General features: G+C 37.5%; 1 protein-coding gene across 2 annotated transcripts in view; it reads right to left on the bottom strand.

Moving 5' to 3' along the window:
* Positions 1-22,109, bottom strand: part of hipk3b (homeodomain interacting protein kinase 3b) — a 60,076-nt gene that overhangs the window by 30,528 nt on the left and 7,439 nt on the right. For both annotated transcript variants that reach the window (XM_026287807.1, XM_026287808.1), the window contains exons 2-3: positions 19,265-20,528; positions 2,026-2,149 (exon numbers count right to left, since the gene is read on the bottom strand). In XM_026287807.1, coding sequence (XP_026143592.1) covers positions 2,026-2,149; positions 19,265-20,526 — 1,386 coding nt within the window. In that variant the 5' untranslated portion in view covers positions 20,527-20,528. The remainder of the gene's footprint in view (positions 1-2,025; positions 2,150-19,264; positions 20,529-22,109) is intronic.

Below are 22,109 nucleotides of genomic sequence, written 5' to 3' on the forward strand. Positions count from 1 at the left end.
AATCAGATCTTATAATTTCTAAATAAATAATTGCTGGATTCAAAACAGCGATTAATAGGCGCTGTGACCGACACATTCCTGGAGCATTCACTGCTGTCACTAAACGGTGACGCCGAGCATCGTTCACAAGTTTCTGCATCGACCTGACTAGGGCACAGGTTCTAAGCCCTGGGACAAAATGGGATGCTTTAAGGAAAATTTATAGCCTACTAAGTAATAGGCCCAACATAAAAATAACAATTTGTTTTCATGTTTTTTTTTTTTTTTTTTAAATAGGCTATGCGAAATATATCCGACTTAAATAGGCTAATTAAGATTAACGGATTTAAAACAGAAGTGTGGGCGCTCCATAAGTTCACAAAAAAAAAAAAAAAAAAAAGGATGACAACGCATTCTGTTTGTTTGCTTTATTTTACAAGAGCACAAATCTTCTGTTTTTATTGTGAGTGTGCACAAATGAAAGTAAACACTTTTGCGGAAAATATATATATTTTTTTAATGTCTCAGCTGTTTCGATCGCCCCGGAGCCTGCTGCACACGTATATTCTAGCGATTCAAACTTATATCGCAGTCTGTTCATTATCAAAATAAAATGTCAACTAAACATTAAAAGGTTACACTGGTCAGTTTAAATAGACCGTAGTATACCGGTCCACTCTGCTGTTATGCCAAGGACGTTTTTGCTCATATGAAGAGGATCATCTTTTCCGTCTATATGCGAATGCGTGTTAAGTACAAGCCTAGTTTACATTATAAATAATAGTTTAACATTCAAATACATTGCGAATATGGAAACATTTCGATTTGTGCCGAATGAGACATGAGCAATAACCTCCAAATAAATCTAGCCAAAGCCGCGCTCGCTCATCCTCGTCTGCACGCATGCACTGTCACGATCTAATGCGCTGTATGCCGGATTTTTAAAAATCTGACATTTTCTAGGACAGAATCCAGCAGGATCAAATTAATGTGAGCAACTGTGTTTTGGTGCAGCAGCGCCGATGTAGTTCACTTAATGTGCAGCGCAGTCACACGCGCTCCACATTTCGGATAATTTTATACAATAATGTCAGTTGAAAACATTGCAATTGTGCTTTAAAATACAACAACGAGCACCACAAAACCATTTAAAGAGGCGCGTTCAGCGTTCTCCGTGCGGGATTGGAAACTGTCAACAAAGTAAAATGACCTCAAAAGTATGGCGCGCTCTCTTCATTTTATCAAATGATCATAATCGCATCTATTCATTTTATAATCCTGCTACTAGCATTTTATTCAGACTAAAACCTCTTTAATTCAAGTGAGAAAGCGTTTTGTGTGTGTGTGTGGCTTTTGCACATCCTGTCATACCGCTGACTGCGTGCCTGCAATAGACGCATTTTGCAGTATTATGGTTAACGATTAATCGATTAATTGATCGTTAATTTAAACGACGATCGATCATGGAAATAATCGAAATTTGACATCCCTAATATATATATATATATATATATATATATATATATATATATATATATATATATATATATATATATAGATTAGGGGTGTAACGATACACGTATTCGTATTGAATTTTTGTACGGTTTTAGGGGGCTTTCACACAGCAATTTTAGTACTCAGTCAGATTCATTTGACGTCAGGGTTCTGTTCTTTTGGATAACGTGTAAGTTGTTTTCTTAACTCAGGAGTATATCTGCAAACCTTACCAGATTCCACCTAAAAATTGTGGTCTAGGGTATGGTTCAAGCAAACTCTGATACAATTTGCTTATAATGTGAATGTAAGCATACTAAATCACGGAAGTGAGCCATTATTAATGACGTATTAATTGTTCAAACTGCGTATGTGTTTACTTTCTCCCTTTCCTGATAAACGGTACTGATACGCTGCAGTAGAGAGAATTTAAATCTAATTTCCGCTTGCAGAAAGTGGCTACTGTGTACACAAAATATCACCAGTGGTTCTGAGGTTTTGTGAGATTCATCAAGACAGGTAAAGAAAGATACAGCATGTTAGAAGAATTACCTGGTCAAACTCGAGGGCTCCTGGGTAGAGGGGCCAGCCCAAGAAGAGCTCAGCAATCACACATCCCAGGGACCACATGTCTATGGCTTCACAAAAAGGCAGGCCAAGAATGATCTCTGGAGCCCTATGATGACACAAACACCAATATGAGAAACAGGGTCACTGTAATGAAACAAACCCTCAAAATGTACCTTTAAATTTCACCCTCAAGACAACAAACTGTGAAAACAATGCTTCTGTACTGGCACTGAGTTCAATTATTTCGCACAAACTCTCAATCATTCGAACATATAGATTAATTGTTCAGTAACATGGACCAATTCTCACTAGTGACAAGTTGCTTATTAGCATGCCTATTATTAAAATAATGGATGTTTATTAGTGCTTATAAATCACATTCTGCATGACCATATTATACATCTTTAATCCTAACCAATACCTAAACAACTACCTTACTAATTATTAATAAGCAACAAATCAGATGCTTACTGAGGCAAATTCATAGTAAATGGTTTGTTAACAGTGAGAATTGGACCTTAAAATAAAGTGTGACCAATTGTTCAAAATAAGATCAAATTGTATAATATACATTTAGAGAATATATTATTAGGGCTGGGCAATATATCTAACAATATGATCATGCGCATCTAGTCAGTAAATCTGGTTCCGTGATTACCATTAAATCGCCATCACCTGCTTTTAAATGGAGCGCCATTTAATAGACTGAGCCATAGATCACTGACAAGCTACGCAATATCACGTTCATTATCCCAGATGAATTGCCTTTGATAATGAACGCGATATTGCGTAGCTTGTCAGTGATCTACGGCTCTCATCTTATCACGGAACCAGATTTAATGACTAGATGTCCATGATCATATCGTTAGATACATCGCCCAGCCCTATCTATTATACAACTACCATATTTTTCTGACTATAAGTCGCATCAGTCCAAAAATACGTCATGATGAGGAAAAAAACATATATGAGTCGCATTGGACTATAAGTCGCATTCATTTAGAACCAAGAACCAAGAGAAAACATCACCGTCTACAGCCGTGAGAGGGCGCTCTATGTCTTCAGTGTAGACTACAGGAGCACTGAGCAGCATAGAGCGCCCTCTCGCGGCTGTAGACGGTAATGTTTTCTCTTGGTTCATGTCTCTTAGTTCATTTCTCTGGGTTCATGTCAAATAAATTTTGATAAGTCGCACCTGACTATAAGTCACAGGACCAGCCAAACTATGAAAAAAGTGTGACTTATAGTCCGGAAAATACGGTAAATGGACTTGGTTAACTTGACAAAACTGTACTGTTTAGCACTGGGTTCTGGAAAACGTGCACAGAACTGCCTGGAAAAGGTTACTCAAAAGCACAATTTAATTTCAGTGATAGGGGCACACAGTCATGGAATTTAGAACATTCTTTCCCATTTGTATAGTCCAAGCCCATAAAACTGATACAATGAGAGACATAGGCAGTGGATAATGTGTGCCCTGGGTGGCTGCTAGAATTCGGCACCAGCTCTGTAACATCAGCAGAACAGGAGATACACAAGTACAAGATGCATCAACTGTAAAAAAACAGACAATTCATTACAAAGAATATTTGATCAAATCATTCAAAATAAAGTTTGATATTTTAAGCCAACCCTAGAAAGGTTTTACAATATAAAGGAAAAATATATAAAAGGACAATAAATGTACTGTACATCCAGCCAGTTGTTACTGCAGGGTTGGAATCACCCTTCAGGGTTTTCTGCCATGACAAGACCTGTCTGGATGTATGTTATCCCACTTATGACACGGCTACTTGGCACATAAGTAAATAATTACCCATGAAATATTGATATGAATTGCATTTTAAAACAATACCGGTTTATTATCTCAAAGTTACAGTGACCTTGTCTCAGACGTCACGCCCATGGACCATTGGCTGAAGGTCTGATGCATAAGGCAGACTTAACTGGAAACACTTCAGGGGTTTTTAGAAGGTTTTGGTTGAATTTCTACAGAATTTCTGGGGAAATGTGCATGTTGCGTTATTTAACGCTCCGCCTGGAAACAAAGATACCGTGGCGCCAAACCCCCTCATTGAAGAACAAATCGGTCATGTTTACAACTGTGACATTGCGACAGTGAGTCGGGATCAACTAACGCTAGATTTCCTAAAGTATGTGAAGTATGTAAAGTTCATGCCATAGACTTTTTAAAATGCGTCCAAGAGTTGTACATACCAGCCTGTTATTGTGGGGGCATTTCTATGCCCATAAACATCACGCAGCACAAAACGAAACGTGATTGGTTGCTTTAACTATTAGTCATATGGTCACTTGGGCAGGCCTTGACCATTCAAAATCTGTCATCAGTCTGAAAGTCTGGCTATGCAAAACTAATGGTGGCCCAGTAGTGCACAACACAACGAAATCCCAACACAACATAAACAAGCCGCAACACAATACAATTTGGAAACCACCACAGAAACAAGCCGCAGCAAAACAGAAACAAGTCACAACACAACAAAATTAGCACAAGACAATGTAAACAAGCCACAACACAATAAAATAAGCACAACACAACCGAAACAAGCCACAACACAACAACATTTTCACAACACAATTGAAACAAGCCACAACACAATGAAATTAGTACTATAACAGAAACAACAACAACACAACAAAATTAGTCCCAAGCATTGTTGTATCGATTTTGTTATGTTGTGGAAATTCCATGTTATTTTCGTGACTACAAAGCCAGTCCAATATGCAAAACAATCATTCCGGCAACCAGACAAACTTCAACTATTACTGCATGCCTCCTATTAATACTGAAGTCCTCTGGTTTCATTTTACATTAAATACAGTCAATTACTGAAGTGCAAGATGATAGCAGTTGCATTTGAATGAAACTAGAGAGTGTGTGGTGGTGTGACATGAGAGATATGAAAGAAATACCCGGATGAGTGGAATCTTATTCAGTGTTGTAATCGGGGACAGATAACAACAATGTTGCAACTGGCATATCAGAATCAAGTATTTCATAGAGACGTGTAATAATAGTAAATAAAACTTGAGTATTTAAATTAAAGATTAATCTTCAATTCAATGGATCAAACTTTGCAGGCACAAACAAAACATACTAATGTTTAGATTTAACACTAAAAATCACCTTTGTAAAGACACAGGAAATGCACGTTTAGGTTAGGATTGGCTTTACGTGGGTTACCAGGTCAGTGAGCTCTACTTTAAGTGTAGCCATGGTGACGCAAGAAGCCCAGTGACTGCTTAGCAACAAATCACCACAGTGATCTCATTGAACGGCATTGAGGTCTCTCTGTGTGAGACTGTGATGTTGCTCCAGTCAGCACTCATCTGAGTAAGTCTATATGACAGATTACTGTCACTCAGACTACACAAGGAGTAAACACATTTCTATTATTAAAACAGGGAATATTGTGTAAATCACCAATATACCAACAAAGTACAAACACAATAAAAGATTGTGTTTCTGACAGCTGTAGTGATTATGAAGGAAGTGACTTTCCTGGCTTTTTTATCTCTCATGCTAATAGGCACACACTGCAATAGGCCTGAATTGGAAAATGCAATGACTGAAGCCCCTTTCACATAGCGATTCCGGCAAATACACAGGTAAAGTGTTCCGGCAATTGTTCCTGGGTCGCTAAATTTTGCACTTTCACACTGCCAGTGATTACCCGGAATAGGTGCGTGTGTTCACACACAACCCGTAAAGATCCCGTAAAGACACGTGACATCATGGCGTGATGTGTTATTTACGAGTCAAAAACGTTAGACACGTTATACTTTCACTGAAGCTAGTGAATGATCACAGCGTCAGCGCGGACAGTGAGGAACTAAATGATCTCTGCTTCATTAAAATTTGCTAATTTTTTTTTTTTTTGTCGCAAACGTTGATCTACCTTCAAAACAGCCGGTAAAAAAGTCGCGCGATAACATCAGTCATCACTACGATACGCATTAGATCTGGCTTTTGTTCACACAGCGCTCGTCCCGGGACTGAACCCGGCAATGTTACTAGGTCCCCGACCCGGGTTCAATGCCGGAATCAATCCTGGGACGTGTTTGCTTTCACACAAAGGGCGACCCGGCAATGTTCTGCCAATTTGCCGGGTCCAACATGCAGTTTGAAAGGGGCTTGACAGTAATATAGAAATGGAAAGGACCAAACCTAACACAGACGGCTCAAAAACAAACAAACAAACAAAAAAACACTAAAGGAAATGCTCTCATCATTTACTCATCCTCAAGTTGTTCCAAACCTTTAGTTCTTTTTGTTTCCCCTGTTGAGCACAAAAGAACATATTTTGATGAACTTTGTCAACCAAAAAGTTGATGGTAGCCACTGACTTCCATAGTAGTCAGAAATACTATACAAGTCAGTTGCTAATGTCAACTGTTTGGTTAAAATCATTCTTCAAAATACCTTCTTTTGTTCTCAACAGAAGAAAAAAAAAAAAAAACTAATACAAGTCTGGAACAAGTTAAATGGGAGTAAACAAATACAGAATTTTCATTTTTTGGGTGAACTATCCCAATTAGTATTGGCATGAGAATACAAGCAACTTGTCCTGTGTGATATGTTACTTAGGTCTTCTTCCATTTCTTTGTTCTTCAAATAACACTAGTTACAGTCATATAGGAGGTTCCATTTGGATCTGGATGCTGACTAAGACGGTATATACCCGTATAGACAGAGGAAACAAATGTTGGAGGTCTGTTTAGGCCCTGGTGCAATTAATGTGGGACATGCATAACATTTAGTCAGAAAAACTCTGCATTAAGCCTCCTCCTACAAGCTCAGTTATATCCATCGAAGGAGTTCAGAGAGCTTCCTGATGTCTCCATGCATAAACCAGCCCATTCTCCACCCCCAGCCACTGGGTGATGATCAACTGCAGTACTCATATATCGTCTCTCCCTCATAAACATGTAAGAGCCGAACCAATAATGGAATCTCCGTCCATATATCTGATCTATCTCTGAGCGGCACTGAATAATCACGGCAGTGCAAATATCTGACCAGAGTGACTGCATACAGTCAAGAAAACTGAGGGTGGTTTGTTCCTCTGTGTAGAGCAGTGGTTCTCATTTTCTCAGTTGGTCTATGAATACCCCATCCTTGAAATGTTCTAATATTTGAATTTTATATACATTTAAAATATATTGAGATATTTTTTAAACACGATATTGATTTTGACATATATCGATATATTGTTAAGATTTAATTCTGATTCCGCCACTTTGCTTGTTTGTCTTCTCTGAGCTGTGCTCGCCCCCGCCTCCTTGATTTTGTTCCCCCTCCCCTTGTGCATTGTCTCATTGAACATGGCGTTGTCCGCAACCACACCAAAGGCTACAGAACTAGTCTATAATGCAGAAATATGCAGAAATCGCGGACAGAATCGTGGAATCCAGTCATAAAAACTGAATTTACAGTTTAATGTGGAATATCACGGGGTTTGTCAATTTTTTTTTTATGAATTAAAAGTAGGTAATTGCCCTCACATCAAATCGTGATATGGACTAATATCTGTAAATATTAAGCCGGAAAAGTCTATTTAAATATGAATCCTACATGTTCTGCATGTCTGTGTTAATGATTGGCGCAGAAGCGCGGCTTCATTCATTAACGTTACACACAAGGAAGCGCGTGTGACGCTCGCAGTGATTTCAGCTTCTGTTACCTCACTAAATGAGGATATGAACACATGAACAAAATCTCCAGAACTGCACTGAGAGTCACTTCATGAGCATCTGACCATTTGATTTGAGTAAAACTAGCGTCATATCAAATCATAGACTGTAGTATCACATACACAGAACTGTAAAGGTAAATCTGTCAAAATAAAAGTATTTGCCAGAAATCTATTACTATGGTTCAACAAAATGTACATAGCCTACTACTACTACTACTAAAATTAAACAAACATAATTTAAGGAATAATCACACAACATTTCTTCTAAGTTTTATTTTTAATAGCAAATCCCCTTTGTTCACCAAAAAATAAAGTTTGCTTAATTTTCAATAATTAAAATATAAATTAAATTAATGTTTTATGCCTTCTTTTGATAACCAGAAAAATTTTAATACACAGAATTTCAGAGGGGGGAAAAAAACATTTCACATAAGGCTATTTTAAGAAAAAAAAAAAAATAACAAATTAAGTTGTTTTTATGCATTTAAATAATTACACATGCTAAAACAATAAAACATATGGTTAGGCAACAATAAAACATGGTGAAGAAATTTTTTTAACATTTAATAGGTCCCTAAACATGTAATATTTGGCATATTTGTTTTTGCAGTAGATTTGGGGGGTTATTTTATCGTATATCGTATATCGTATATCGAGATTAGGGCTGCACGATATTGGGAAAAAATGACATTGCGATATTTAATTTTTCTGCAATATTGCGATATGAAATCTAATAATTCTTTTTCTAACAAACAAAAATGGGGTGAGCACACTTACATTACAATCGCCTAGTCCGATTTTATATATGCGCACAACTTTTAATTAGAATCAATAGGTTGGCAACAGAGACTACATTTTTAAACCTGAAATAACTCTGGATAACATGCATGTCATAACAGGGAACTCAACCCAAATGCTGATCTAAAAACGTCTCCATGCACTTACAGTTACAATATAGTATGGCTTATATGATGCCATCAGAGCCCAACTATTTTTGCATTGATTTTAAAAAATATCCTCTTGCCTCACAGTGTTACTTTTCTTTGACCCAAGAGTGGGACACAAACACGCATACGCCATACCATATCTACACAACACCCGTGGGTCTGTTCCCAGAATATTTACTGTAGTCTAATAAATAAAACACTGGCGTAATAAATAATAAATGAGCAATCAAACAACACGTTTGTGATGGTGGTCCAGTCAAGTCAACTTTTATTATTGAACATTTTATATATTGTAATTGAGTATCAAGAGTATCAACACAGAACAAACCAATTCAGAACAAAGTTGAAGTGATTGACTAAAATTTAATTTTGTCTGAACTCATACTTCAAAAGTGAACAGTAAGTTAAACCCAGTTTAAGAACCTTCCCATTAAATGCAGTCATTGTTTTACAGAGAGAATTATAGGTCTCACTTCACCGCTGTGATTTCGTCCCTCTCTCATAATTGTGGACTTACTGTGCAATCTGTGAAAGCAAACACCCATGAGTTACTTTAGGGTGTTCCCTGATAAGAAGCTGGGTGGCACGATCCTTGTGTTGGCCTGTAAACTTCAAGGAAATGTTCATGATCATGCTAATGTCAAGCTTTCTCTTGGTAAAAACAAAAATCAATTTTGCAGTGTCACCAAGGACAACAGTAACATCAACCAGAGAAGTTCTGTCAAATTTAGGATCTCAAATTAACAACCACATAACACCTAAAAACTATCAAAGAGCAAGGCTACCTTTCCACAAAGCTCAAGCTTTTGAAAGCAATGTTACTATATTTAGAAGAGTAAGGAATGGTGTGCTAATAGGAAACCTCATCTGGAGTCGTATTACTTGAGGATACTGAAGAACATCAGATTTTACATCAAACACAATCATGGCCATGTATAACCCCCCATCCCCCCATTAAAAAAAATATATATATATAGAAGAAAAGATATAAACCTTAAAACCATTGTCCTAGTAAGACACAACAACTCCTTGGAAGGTTGAAGATGTTGTGATGCAATTACACGCAAAAAATTCAATATGAAACCTACTGCTTGATATTACGGTGTCGCAGACAGGTTTTAACTAGATGGCAGTCCTGCCGGGAAAGCATTCTGCAGAGACAGGAGGAAATTCCCAGCTACTCTGTGAAGCCACTTTCAAGGTTTTCAGTGCAAGTAAAGACATTGTTAAACAAGACATCCTCAAGATTGTATCTATAGTTTCAGGAAAGCAGGCAGGGATCTTCATACATTAAGATTAAGGGGGAAAAAAGGCAAAAACATATCTAAAAACACCTGGAGATGAATCAGATCTAGAAAAACTAAATCCAGATCTGCTGCATCTGAGCAAATCCAGTCAAAACAGTACTCTAGTGGAAAACAAGCACTTCGATATTTGAGCCAGGGTAAGTGACAAACATACCCTTCATGTCTCCAGCATGGCAAACAGCTGAACATAACACTTGTCCAACATGAACTCCGTAAGCAAACTGAGGACACCAGCTCAGATCAAGTAAACAGACAGAAAACATCATCACAGGAAGGCAATCTAAACTAGGGGTCCTCCCTTAAGATTGAACTTACTGAAACATTATAATTCATTTGTTTTAGAATACCACATGAAATTGGAATATAAGTAGCCTTAAATTTTATAAAACCTAATTCACCTACTCTTTATTTCTTATTCTATCTTACAGCTACATTGATGAAGGATATTTCTGAGTCACTTCATCTTTTGAGACCACTTCTGGGAAGTGCAACTGAAAAAAGACTAATAAAGAATCCCAGAGTGAGGGGGGTGAATTCCTAACTCTGTGACCTTGTAGGAGGGATTCCCATAAAGTCCTAACATCTGGTTTACTTACAGTATGCTGAATTAAAGGACACTCCAAATAAATTTAATAACATGTTACAAACTGTTCCCAGTCGAGTAAGTAGAGGTCAAACAAGTTAAGCTGAGTGATGTAGACATGTAGTACTGCAAGCCAAATGGGAAATAATATCTTTCAAATTTAAAACGCATATGCAAAATATAAATATTATAAAATGTCCACTCTCTAATAAAGCAGAATACATTCTCATTTTAACCTATTTATATATACATATACAGTTAAACAGGCTATAAAATTTAATTTTATTGGATGCATGACTAAAACATTTAACAACAAACCCACTTTGTTGTGATTAAAAAAAAATACAAATGGTCAAATTCATCACTTTAACAGTGTTAAATGTGAAACAAAGTGTTATTTTCTATTCTGAAATAAAATCTGTTTATTGTATATATATATATATATATCACATAAAACATATTAAATATAAAACACACGATACAATGTTTTCTCATAGCCATTTGGTTCAAATTTATGGCAGAAAACTGCATAAACTTTGAGTTCAACGTGCATAGAATGTAAAATGCAGCAATTACTTTCTAGATTTATAATTATTCATGTTTATACAACAGTTCTATCTGGTCCTCGAATCTGACTTGCTGATAACAGTGTAATACTAAAATGATAACAGAATTCCAACAAATCATTTCACCGTCTGTATCACTCTACTTGAAGTATTTCTCATAGTGAGAATTATTATTACTTGTTTAGACTTCAAATTTGGGTTTTTCAAATAAAGGTAACACCTATTTGAAAATTTGCTTCATTCAACTTTTTAAGAGATGTGAGCTCCAGGACATCAGCAGGCATTTAGCTCTCATGAACCCTCCGAGAGATCCAAATCTCCTGGATCTCTCCAAATCGCCACTGGCTCCGAAGACTCCATAGTGGTTAAACATGAGATATTCTTTTTGGGAAAATTTCACGGGTATTCTTTGGTCTCATTAATATATCATTTGTTTTAGAGTAAATAGTTTTGGCTGAAGAAAAAAAAAACTCATCCCATCCCATATTTGCAACTTATATCAGAGCATTGAATTTGTAACTTCAATGCTTATATCAGAGCAGTCAAAAGTACTTTTGTACTTTTGACTGCAGTGCCTAGCAACTTTTGTTGTTGTTTACTAAAAATTATTTAGTAAATAATATTTTATATAAAGCAGTATTCAACAATAGCATTTAGTATTGGGAAACTGTGTGTGTGTTCGTGATGGTGATTTTAGTAAATTTTTTTCCCCAATTAGATGGCGACAAGAGAGTGTTTTTAAAAGTCAGCAATTAAAGGGGTCATCGGATTTCCATTTTCCAGAAGTTGATATTTTTTTGTTTCTAAATGAATTCTATAACACACTTTGGTTAAAATTTCTCAATTGTAGTGTAAAAAAAACACTTTTTACCTAGCCAAAAACAGCTCTTTTCACAGAAACCCATGTTCTTCCATGCCGCTTTAAATGCAAATGAGCTCAGCTCAAAAACAGTGTCTTCAGTGGATCAGATGTCTTGGTTGTTTTTTTATTTTATTTATTTTTTTATTATAGGCTATACACACACTGCAAACACACATTTCAGTTCAAACAACTTGTAAAAATGCTTGTCATATCCGACAACCCAAGACTTTTATATTGAAAGAGACTTTTATATTGAAAGAGACTGAAACACTGTTTTTAAACAAGGAAGTTATTTTTACTTTCAACAACAGTTTGTAATACTTTATATATGCAGACGATGTACGTCTGTTTGTGAATGGAGACTCCTTCACAGGCTACAGGCTCAAATGCTGTTTTACTCACACGTGTGTGTGTGTGTGTGTGTGTGAGAGAGAAATGCGGTGCTGAAGTGAAATAGCTGGGCAGTTTGATGGCAGAATTATAATAGGATGCCTAATAAAAATAATTATTATTGGTTTAATACATTAATAGTAGAATGAGCCTAATATTGTCTTGACTATCGTCAGAGACATCTGCTATCATCGATATCTCTGACTATTGTCGATATACAATACTATCGTCTATCGGCACAACCCTACATCTCATACAGGAATGCTACTGTAATAGAAATCACAACATGGGCTCAGGAATACTTCCAGAAAACATTGTCACTGAACACAATCCACCGTGCCCTTTGCTGTTGCCGGAAAAAATTCTGTAGGTCAAAAAAGAAGCCATATCTAAACATGATCCAGAAGCACAGGCGTTTTCTCTGGACCAAAGCTCATTTAAACTGTTCTGTGGTCAGACGAATCAAAATTTTAAGTTCTTTTCAGAAAACTGGGACACCATGTCATCCGGACTAAAGAGGACAAGGACAACCCAAGTTGTTATCAGCGCTCAGTTCAGAAGCCTGCATCTCTGATGTTATGTGGTTGCATGAATGTGTGTGGCATGGGCAGCTTACACATCTGGAAAGGCACCATCAATGCTGAAAGGTATATCCAAGGTCTAGAACAACATTTTCCCATCAAGATGTCGTTTCTTTCAGGGAAGACCTTGCATTTTCCAACATGACAAAGCCAGACCACATAATGCATCGATTACATCATCATGGCTGCGTAGAAGGAGGATCCGGGTACTGAAATGGCCAGCCTGCAGTCCAGATCTTTCACCAGTAGAAACCATTTGGCACATCATAAAGAGGAAGATGCGACAAAGAAGAGCAACTAGAAGCCTGTATTAGACAAGAATGGGACAACATTCCTATTCCTAAACTTGAGCAACTTGTCTCCTCAGTCAGACGTTTGAAGACGGTTATAAAAAGAAGAGGGAATGCCACACAGTGGTAAACATGGCCTTGTCCCAACTTTTTTAAGATGTGTTGATGCCATGACATTTAAAATCAAATTATTTTTCCCTTAAATTTATACATTTTCTCAGTTTAAACATTTGATATGTCATCAATGTTGTATTCTGAATAAAATATTACAATTTTAAACACATCATTGCATTCAGTTTTTATTCACAATTTGTACAGTGTTCCAACTTTTTTGGAATCGGGTTTGTATTTCAGCAGTAATATTGCCGTCTTAGGTATGATAATAACAATAACGACAATATAAACTGAGAGACTAACACAATTAAGGAGAGGCTTTGAATCCACTTTAAAATTATGGTGCAAGCCAACGTAAAGACTTAAAAAAAAAAAAAAAAATCCTGTCCCCGACCCCCCAGAGGTACCATGGTTCACCTCCCATAGTCTTACAAAATCCTGTGGGAAACACTTCAATCCACCAATTATTATTTTCTTCATATCTATCCCTTACTTTCAAACACCGCACCCCCAAGGTCTAGTGATTCTTATAAGCCCTTTGTGTTATTGAAGTATTAATAACAGCTGTACAAGCCTGTGGTAACGGAGCGAGATATTACATGCTTTAACAGAAACAATGCTTCTTTTTGCCTCTGTCCTTGGTGAACGCTGATCTTTGATAACGTCTCAAACAGGCCTTGACAACAAGACCAAGAATCCTTGATATACTACACAGTGATTTTTTTCCCCAAAAGTTACTCACATACACAGTCACAATAAACAAGATTGGTTATACTTGATCAGGCATTTAAAGAAATATAAAAACCTTTTCCACAAAAGCAATAGAAAGAGGGGAGCAGATGGTGTCAGGAGAAATAAGACCCTTTATATAAAATATAAATGAAATGACAGTGAACAAAGAATATAAAAAGACAATATACTTGTTCCTCTTACAGGACAGAATTTGATTGCCCTTGTTTGCAATGTTGCCAACGTTAGCAGATAAATGATTGATGAGGCAAAGTTTCCAACTCAAACAGAGCAGGGTCAAAAAGATACCAAGTCCATGTTCATTCATGCCAAATGATCGTGGAAAAGCCATCAGTATGACAAAAGCCTGATCTGTACCTCAAACAGTGACTCTAGAAATGTATTTGACTTAACATTAAATTAATGTCATGTCTAAATGATAATATTATCCACTTTTTCATCCTTTCTGGAGCTTATTTGAAAAAGAAGTATTTTTATTATCATAAGCATTTAAACTGCAGCCAATTTAATTTGGTCATTTGCTATTTTCATAAAATTCCGGCAGCACTTTAACAAAAGGTGTGGGACTAAATTTCTAGGATTGCTGGAACACACCCTCTTTTTAAACTCCTGTCTATCTATATTACCACTTCTAAAAGCAACAAAACAGCTGACGCTGGAAGACCGTGACCTTGACTGAGTGCTAAAGTGATCTCTAGTATTTTGCTCTGCCTTATTTCACTTTGACTGCCAGCGCACTTCACCATCTATAGAAGTCAAACTGAGTTGGCCATCCTCCCATCAGCTAATTTTAGGCAGCGGTCTCCAGTGCTCAGCCCCCGCTGCGAGTTTGAGAGAACTCTCCTTAGAACAGCAAAAAAAGGGGGGTGAGCATGGATCACTTTCACGTGACATGGTCAAGTTTGGGTTTAGAGGTTGGAGACAGGTGGAGGAGGGGGAGGGGAGCTTATTTTACAATAAAATGCAGTTAAATTCTGAGTTTTTAGAAGTAAAAAAGAACAAACCATTGTATAATTTACAGTCAAAAACTGTAAACTGATAATTCACTGCATTACACTCCACATTAGATATAGTTATGTTTAAATAATCATGTTTCTTGATAGTTTTTGTTATCATTTAGGGTTTTATGTTGCTTTGCTTTTATGAACTTTGGTTCTTAATGTTGCTTTCTCCTTTCCCACCTGAATTACTAAGATGGTTGTCATTATACGTTAAAGGCACAAAACAGATTTTAGTAGCAGTGCACATTGCTGAATTTACCAGTTTACATTCAAATTTTCTTGTCAATAAGAGTTTTATACTGTAAAAGTTTCAGTTTGTTCAGTAAATGAACTGTATGTGTTTAAAGGTTTTATGTTTTTTTACAACAAAAAAAAAATCTAGAAACTACAGCTACAGAATTGTTTTGTGTGTGTTTTTGGCCAGTGGGGACATAATTACAACTTATACTGTCTTGTTATGCGTTCCGTATCACGCTGCTTAAACATAAAACCATGTCTGCATTTGTGATCAGAGAAATGACAAACAACCAACGCAACTCTACACTGCTCAAAACTCACGTTTGAATCATCAGTGGCAAATTCTTTAAACGTAAACGTACTTACAGACTGTGAGTCAGAAGCACCAAACTGTGTCCTTGCAAAGTTGGAACTGCCCCACTTTATAGAAACAGTCACCGGTACTGTAGGCTACTCTCACAGGAAACTTTCCTCGTCCTCTGTAAATGCACTGAACACACCTGAATTTTTGGGTTGAACTGTTCTGGAACAGTGTTATAAGTACAACTTGACAACTGATTTCTAGTTGTTCCTTTTTTGGAAGGCCAAACAAAACAGCTTCTCTTTCACAATGAAACACACAGCGACTCCACAACATGGCGGCAGCGGGAGCAGCGAGAACAAAAGTTACGATTTATTTCTTTGCGTGAACATTTGGGCAGCGTTATGCAAATCTTCCCACATTGTGACGTAGGCATGTGGGGGCATTTTAGAACGAGCCGTTTTAGGTAGGCGTGGTTGACTCTTAACTTTTATAAAGGATATCTCTTTGGATTTGAGACTTTAGTCTTTGCAACTTCACAGATCTTCTTTTTTAACTTCACAGATCTTCTTTATGAGAGTTATGAAAGAGCTTGTAACACTCCAAAGAGAAAGGAAAAATGTAAATTGCATCATATGACCCCTTTAAAACATTTGTCCTTCACAAACTTTCTCTTATATTATCGTATAATATTTCCGTAGTGATAGATTTGGAGTTTTTGTACAATTAATCTTCATCACTTTTACGTGGAAAAGTCGGAATGTTAAAGAAATCTGAATCAACAACGAACTGTATAAATAACACATGAATTATCACACAAAAATGTGAGAGTTTATTCGTATATCGGAGATGCACATGAATTCTTGTAGCATGGACATGTTTCACTTACAAGTGAAGTGACATTCAGCCAAGTATGGCCCGAGACTAGAACCCACAACCCTTCGATTGGGAGTCAGACTCTCTAACCATTAGGCCACGATGTCTTACTTGAAGACATGGCTGGAAATAAGATTGCAAAAATGGCACAACCTAAACCTAGATAGCAGAATGCAAGTACAGCACCTGCAGATGATATAACGGTTCAAAAACATTTCCATTAGTCATGCTACTTTTAAATCATGTTTACAATTGGGTCATTCTGTGTCAAATCAACCAAATTTCAGACACCTCCCCAACTTATTTTTTTATAATTATTTTTGTACTACCATAAGTGTAGTGCTTATAAAATGAATTCTGTACTTTCAAGCATTTGGCACACTAACGTGAAGATTTGCATATAACAGCTATGTAGAATATTAGACTACACTGCACATTTCAGTAGCATGCAATATGCAGAGTATATAAATTGTTTGTTTGCATGGAATATCTGGATGACCTACATTTGTTATTCACCTAGAACTCAGAATGAAATGTGTCCCAAAATGCCTGACCCTTTTCAGTATAAATGAATCCGTAGTCCTGATTTTTCCTTTTGGACTTAATCAAATTGCCAAGAGTTACACAAACTGAAATTAAAATAGCAAAACCAACCATGTTTTATTTAGAGATGATAAATGGAAACCATTTGCTAAATATACTCCTAGTAATCAATACTTTAAAACTCTATCTGAACACGCCAGCATTTATTCTTTGCATGAAACTCAAAGACAGTTGGAGTGAAGAAACTAACAGATGGATTGTTTGTTACCAGACCTTAACATGAGATCAAGGTTTATCCAAATTATAATAGCAGATTTGTTACCCATCACAGGCGTGATTTCAAATGGAACTGTACAAAAGTAACTGTCGAAGTTATTTCTTTGTCTACGTTTTTAATGTTGGCACTCTATCAAGTTGACATTCGAGGCATTTCCTTTGATACATTCAGGAAATAAGATGGAGAATGATAATCCTTCAACAAAAATAAACAAATTTAGTTACCATTTCAACAACCAAAAAAAGAGCAACACTATTTTTTTTTAAGTACTTTTATTTTATCATCACTTCCTTTCCCATGGCAATGTGTCAAAAATGGTTTAGCCCCTGCCTGTTGCATTGTGGGGTCAAATATTTCAACAGGGTCAGTGTAGATTTTGAACTCAAGGGAAACTGTTTTACATCAGCAGTGTTTCCTGACTGGTAATTCCACAAGGATTTTAGTTGTATAACGTATACAGATACATTTTTGAGTGTTTTCAGTGGTCAATTAGTAAGGAAAAATGGGCTTAAGAGTAATTTTTGAACAAAATATTGATCAACAACCAAACAAAACAACTCTGCTATGAATGCTGAGGTTTATTGGATGCACTCTTGAGTATAGCAAACAAAACAAGTAAGTGAAATTAATAATCTATATTTAAAGCTCTCTATATGAAGCAAACAGCCTTTTTAAGAGCCAAAAAAACAAATGTTTCACTGAAAAATGCAATCTTTTAGGCATAGGCTGAAGTCATTATGCACATTAACAACACTATTGGACAAATATAATGTAATTTACAGGAAAACTATGTGAGTGGCATAGCAGGTTTTTGTCGGCTGCATAAACATATCCCTTTGCTTTACCACTTCATTAGATTTAAATATGCAACTTCACTGGCTAACAAATCCATTAAAGTTACCAGCTGTCACTGATAAACTAATGCAAATAAATTATAACAATCATCTCATTAAATATTTGGGTCAGACTTGCATGTTTTGGTCACACTTTAACCGCTTGAGGTACTAATGAAGTTTGTGTCCTTTTAGCCTTGTCGGCAAACATACTGCAGCTCTTCACTAATGCATCATCTAGTCAGCAGATTCATTACTTGATAATGGTATGAAAACGTGCACTGTAGTTTACTGCATACATACGATTAAATTGTCTCAGTTTTAAAGCAACATCTGCAACATCTGTGTAGTGCACAGTCTCAAGCGGCTTTCACACAGGACGCAGAAAAGTAAGTGCTATGAAAACCATTCCTTTCAATGCTTATGCCGCATGAGGGCGGTTAGTTGCTTCGCCGACCAAAGCGCATGCGCAGTGGCCGTCAAAGTTCAAAACAGTTCAACTTTTGTCACTGCACTCTGTGACATTTCCCCACGCGGCCAATAGAAATGGAGCCCAACAATGGCGGAAAGCAAAATGGATGAACAGCCTTGTCTGTTTTGGAATTTCCAGAGCTAAAAAATACAAAGTTAACGTTTTTACAAACCATTTTACCTCCTCCAGCCTCCTTCACTATTTCGATTAAATATAGCTCTGTGGTTATCGAAAATGTGATGTTATAAATGCACAGTGAATACCGTGATAACAATTGTAATGTGGTGAACTGCAAAGTAAACATGCAACTGCAAAATAGGCATGTATTGTATGGTCCATACAGAGTCATTTCATATTACGACATCGCATGGTTGGAACAATTGGCCCATAGACAGAGAGATTTACATTAAAAATAGTCGTTTTGAAAACTCTGCCTACTTTGCTCTGGCCAGCGTAATGTAAATCACTTTGCAACTATTGGTGCAGATTAAATCACCAAAACAGATCAATCGGTCACCCACTAATCAAAACCAATTTTAGTTGACAATCAACTCAGTCTTTAGTTGGTACATACCTGTAGTACCGCGACTGGAGGTACGTCGAACAGACGGCTTTGGAAACATGACTGGCTGAGCCAAAGTCTATGACTTTCACCCGGTAGGGCTGCCGTACAGGGTCCACCAGCATGATGTTCTCAGGCTTAAGGTCCGCGTGGATCAGTCCCATGGCCTTTAGCTTTTTTAGTGCCGTGGCTACCTGCTGAAGAATGGGACGGATCACCTTCAGAGGTAGCGGGCTGAATTTGTTCTGCTTGAGGAAGTCATACAAGTTTTGCTCCAGCATCTCAAACACAAGACAGGTGTGGCTACGGTGCTGGAAACACTCGAAAGCTCGCACCAGATTATGCTCCTCTGCATTTTCGCTGCTGAGGCGTGCCAGGATGCCTACTTCAATCTGGCCCTGTCGTGCATATGATGGATGATTCTTCAGGATCTTCACCGCCACAATCTCATTGGTGCCTCGTTTCCAGCATTTCACTACCTGGCCGAAAGTACCACGGCCGAGGAAGTCTAAGACCTCATAGCTGTTCTTCAACGAGCAAAGCAACTCATGCTGCACCAACTGGTAGTCTCCATCCCCATTTCCGGAATTTCCACCTTGCTTTGCAGGCCCTCCACCGACTGCCACTGGGAGCGCAACTGGTGGGTTTCCCAAATTTGACTGCAACATTGCAGGTAACATTGACAGGTCCTCTACAATCTGCATGGCGCTCCCCAAGTTCTCCAGCTCCCCGCTCTTACGTTTCAGCCCGCATCTGTGGGAGCTGTCTTGCAAGTTAAAAACTCCACAGTCTTCCCGGTCACCCTCGTCCTCTCCTCCACCTCCTTCGTCACCTTCACCCTGTCCTCCACCTCCTCCTTCTTGACTGTCGTTTCCCTCTCCCCTACCCCTTTCAACTGCCCCTTTAGCTCCACTGCTGCAACTCTTTCCTTTTTCCTGGTGCTCTGGCTCCTTATCCTGAGAGGTGACACCCCCTTTTTGCTGCTGCGTTGCTGTGGTGGTATGCTGACGTCGCACACCGCGTACAGCAGCCGTTTGCAATGGTAACTCCTGCCTGCGGTATCTGCCGATCACAGAATCTGGTGTCTTAAATGAAGCGGTGATTTTTGACGAGTAAGCAATGCCAAGGGTTCTACCATTCAAGTAAGTCTGTGGGTAGGCCCTCTCATGGTAAACACAGTTACTGGGCTCAACTCTGAGTTTCTTCACACTACAAAAGGCACTTGTCTGAGTTTGAAAAACATGTGGTGGGTAGACCAAGACTTGTGAGGCCATACCTGCGAAAACAAGAAAACCGGATACAGATCATGTTACACTTTCAACCAATAAAATGACAATATGTAAGATTTCAACATTTTCAAAGAAACGTGGACATCATAACTGACCAGCCAGTACCTTTCAAATTCCTGAAAATGTGAAATCCCTGGTCTCCATTTAATATTAACTTAGAAAATGACTACTGTCTATGGTGGTGTTTTCCTAAGTTTGTTGTGTGACATCACAGGTGTCCACTAACTAAGTGTAAACAACTTGTCCTACTGCGTGCACTGTATTGCATCATCAGGCTGACATCATACTTGACCTTTGCCCCTATGCTAGAGCAGCAAACAGCAGGCTGCCTTGAGCAGCCAATGACAGGCCAAGATAATGACACTGCAGCAGAAGGTTGAGTTCCTCTCTCCAACACCCACCAACCCTCCTTCCATAAATGCTGTAAAGGAAACAACTAACTGCTCACAGGTTCAAATGACCTTTTCATATCAGTTTCCATGAATGGGGTCTCTAGGCAACGGTTATTTCAAAATGAGCATTACTGTGCATTGGGGAGGGGGCATCAAAGGCACAGTTCCATCTGTGCTTGCAAAGCGTCTCTATTTTCACTTGCGTGTAGTAAAGCAAAACTTTTTGAGTCACAAGTTGTGGTACTAATGTAATTCAATTATTTACACTTTAGGCTCTAGGGTCAAACCCAACTTAGATTTGTACACCAGAAAGAAAGAAAAAAAATAAAAATAAGGAAAAGGAACAAGATAAAAGTCTGATTTCAGAAACAGGCCAACACATGACCAACATTTTGAAAAGATGATGCCAATTTCACATTCATTTGGCTGACATCCTGTGCAAACATTGTGGCTTGTCCAACTCTAATTTATGGCTGAAGCACACTTAAAAATCTCTTTTTTTTTAAAAGAGTTAAAAATAATTGAACTGAGGTATAGGGAGTGAAGTGAGAATAGGGTGAGGGTATAAAATGAGAAATCACAACATAAGAAAAGACAGGCCAGTCCAAGCAGAGAAACTAAAATGTATAAATATTAACAAAAACAAATATTGCTTCTGACAAGAATCACATAACAGATGATTACAGTATGTTGTTGGTTATCTAATTTACCCATTAAAAATTTTAATAATAATAATAATAAATATAGCTGCAAGCAGCAATTACGGGGCTAAGCACTATAGTTAAATGTTGGGACTGTCCTCTATCAGTGTGCCAAATTATACAACTTTCCCACAATCGGTTCTATGGGCTGCCATAGACTTGAGGCGGAAGAGGAAGAATAATAAAAAGAATCCTAACGGACACAATAGGTGCCCACGCACCTTCGGTGCTTGGCCCCTAATAATAATCAAACATCTTAACACTAAACACTCGCTCTTTACTAACATAGGAACACAAACATTTCAACATTATTTCACAACTTTAAATCATCATGTTCATATCTGTCTGTTTTAACTTTACTATACCAAAGTACTAGAAATTGAATCTGGCTATTTTTATGCACTATCATTGTAAGAATACTAACCAAATCAGGTGGCTGGTTAATATTTGAGAAAATAATAAAATTAGGATATAA

The sequence above is a fragment of the Carassius auratus genome, chromosome 18, assembly GCF_003368295.1.
Source record: "Carassius auratus strain Wakin chromosome 18, ASM336829v1, whole genome shotgun sequence".
NCBI lineage: Eukaryota > Metazoa > Chordata > Actinopteri > Cypriniformes > Cyprinidae > Carassius > Carassius auratus.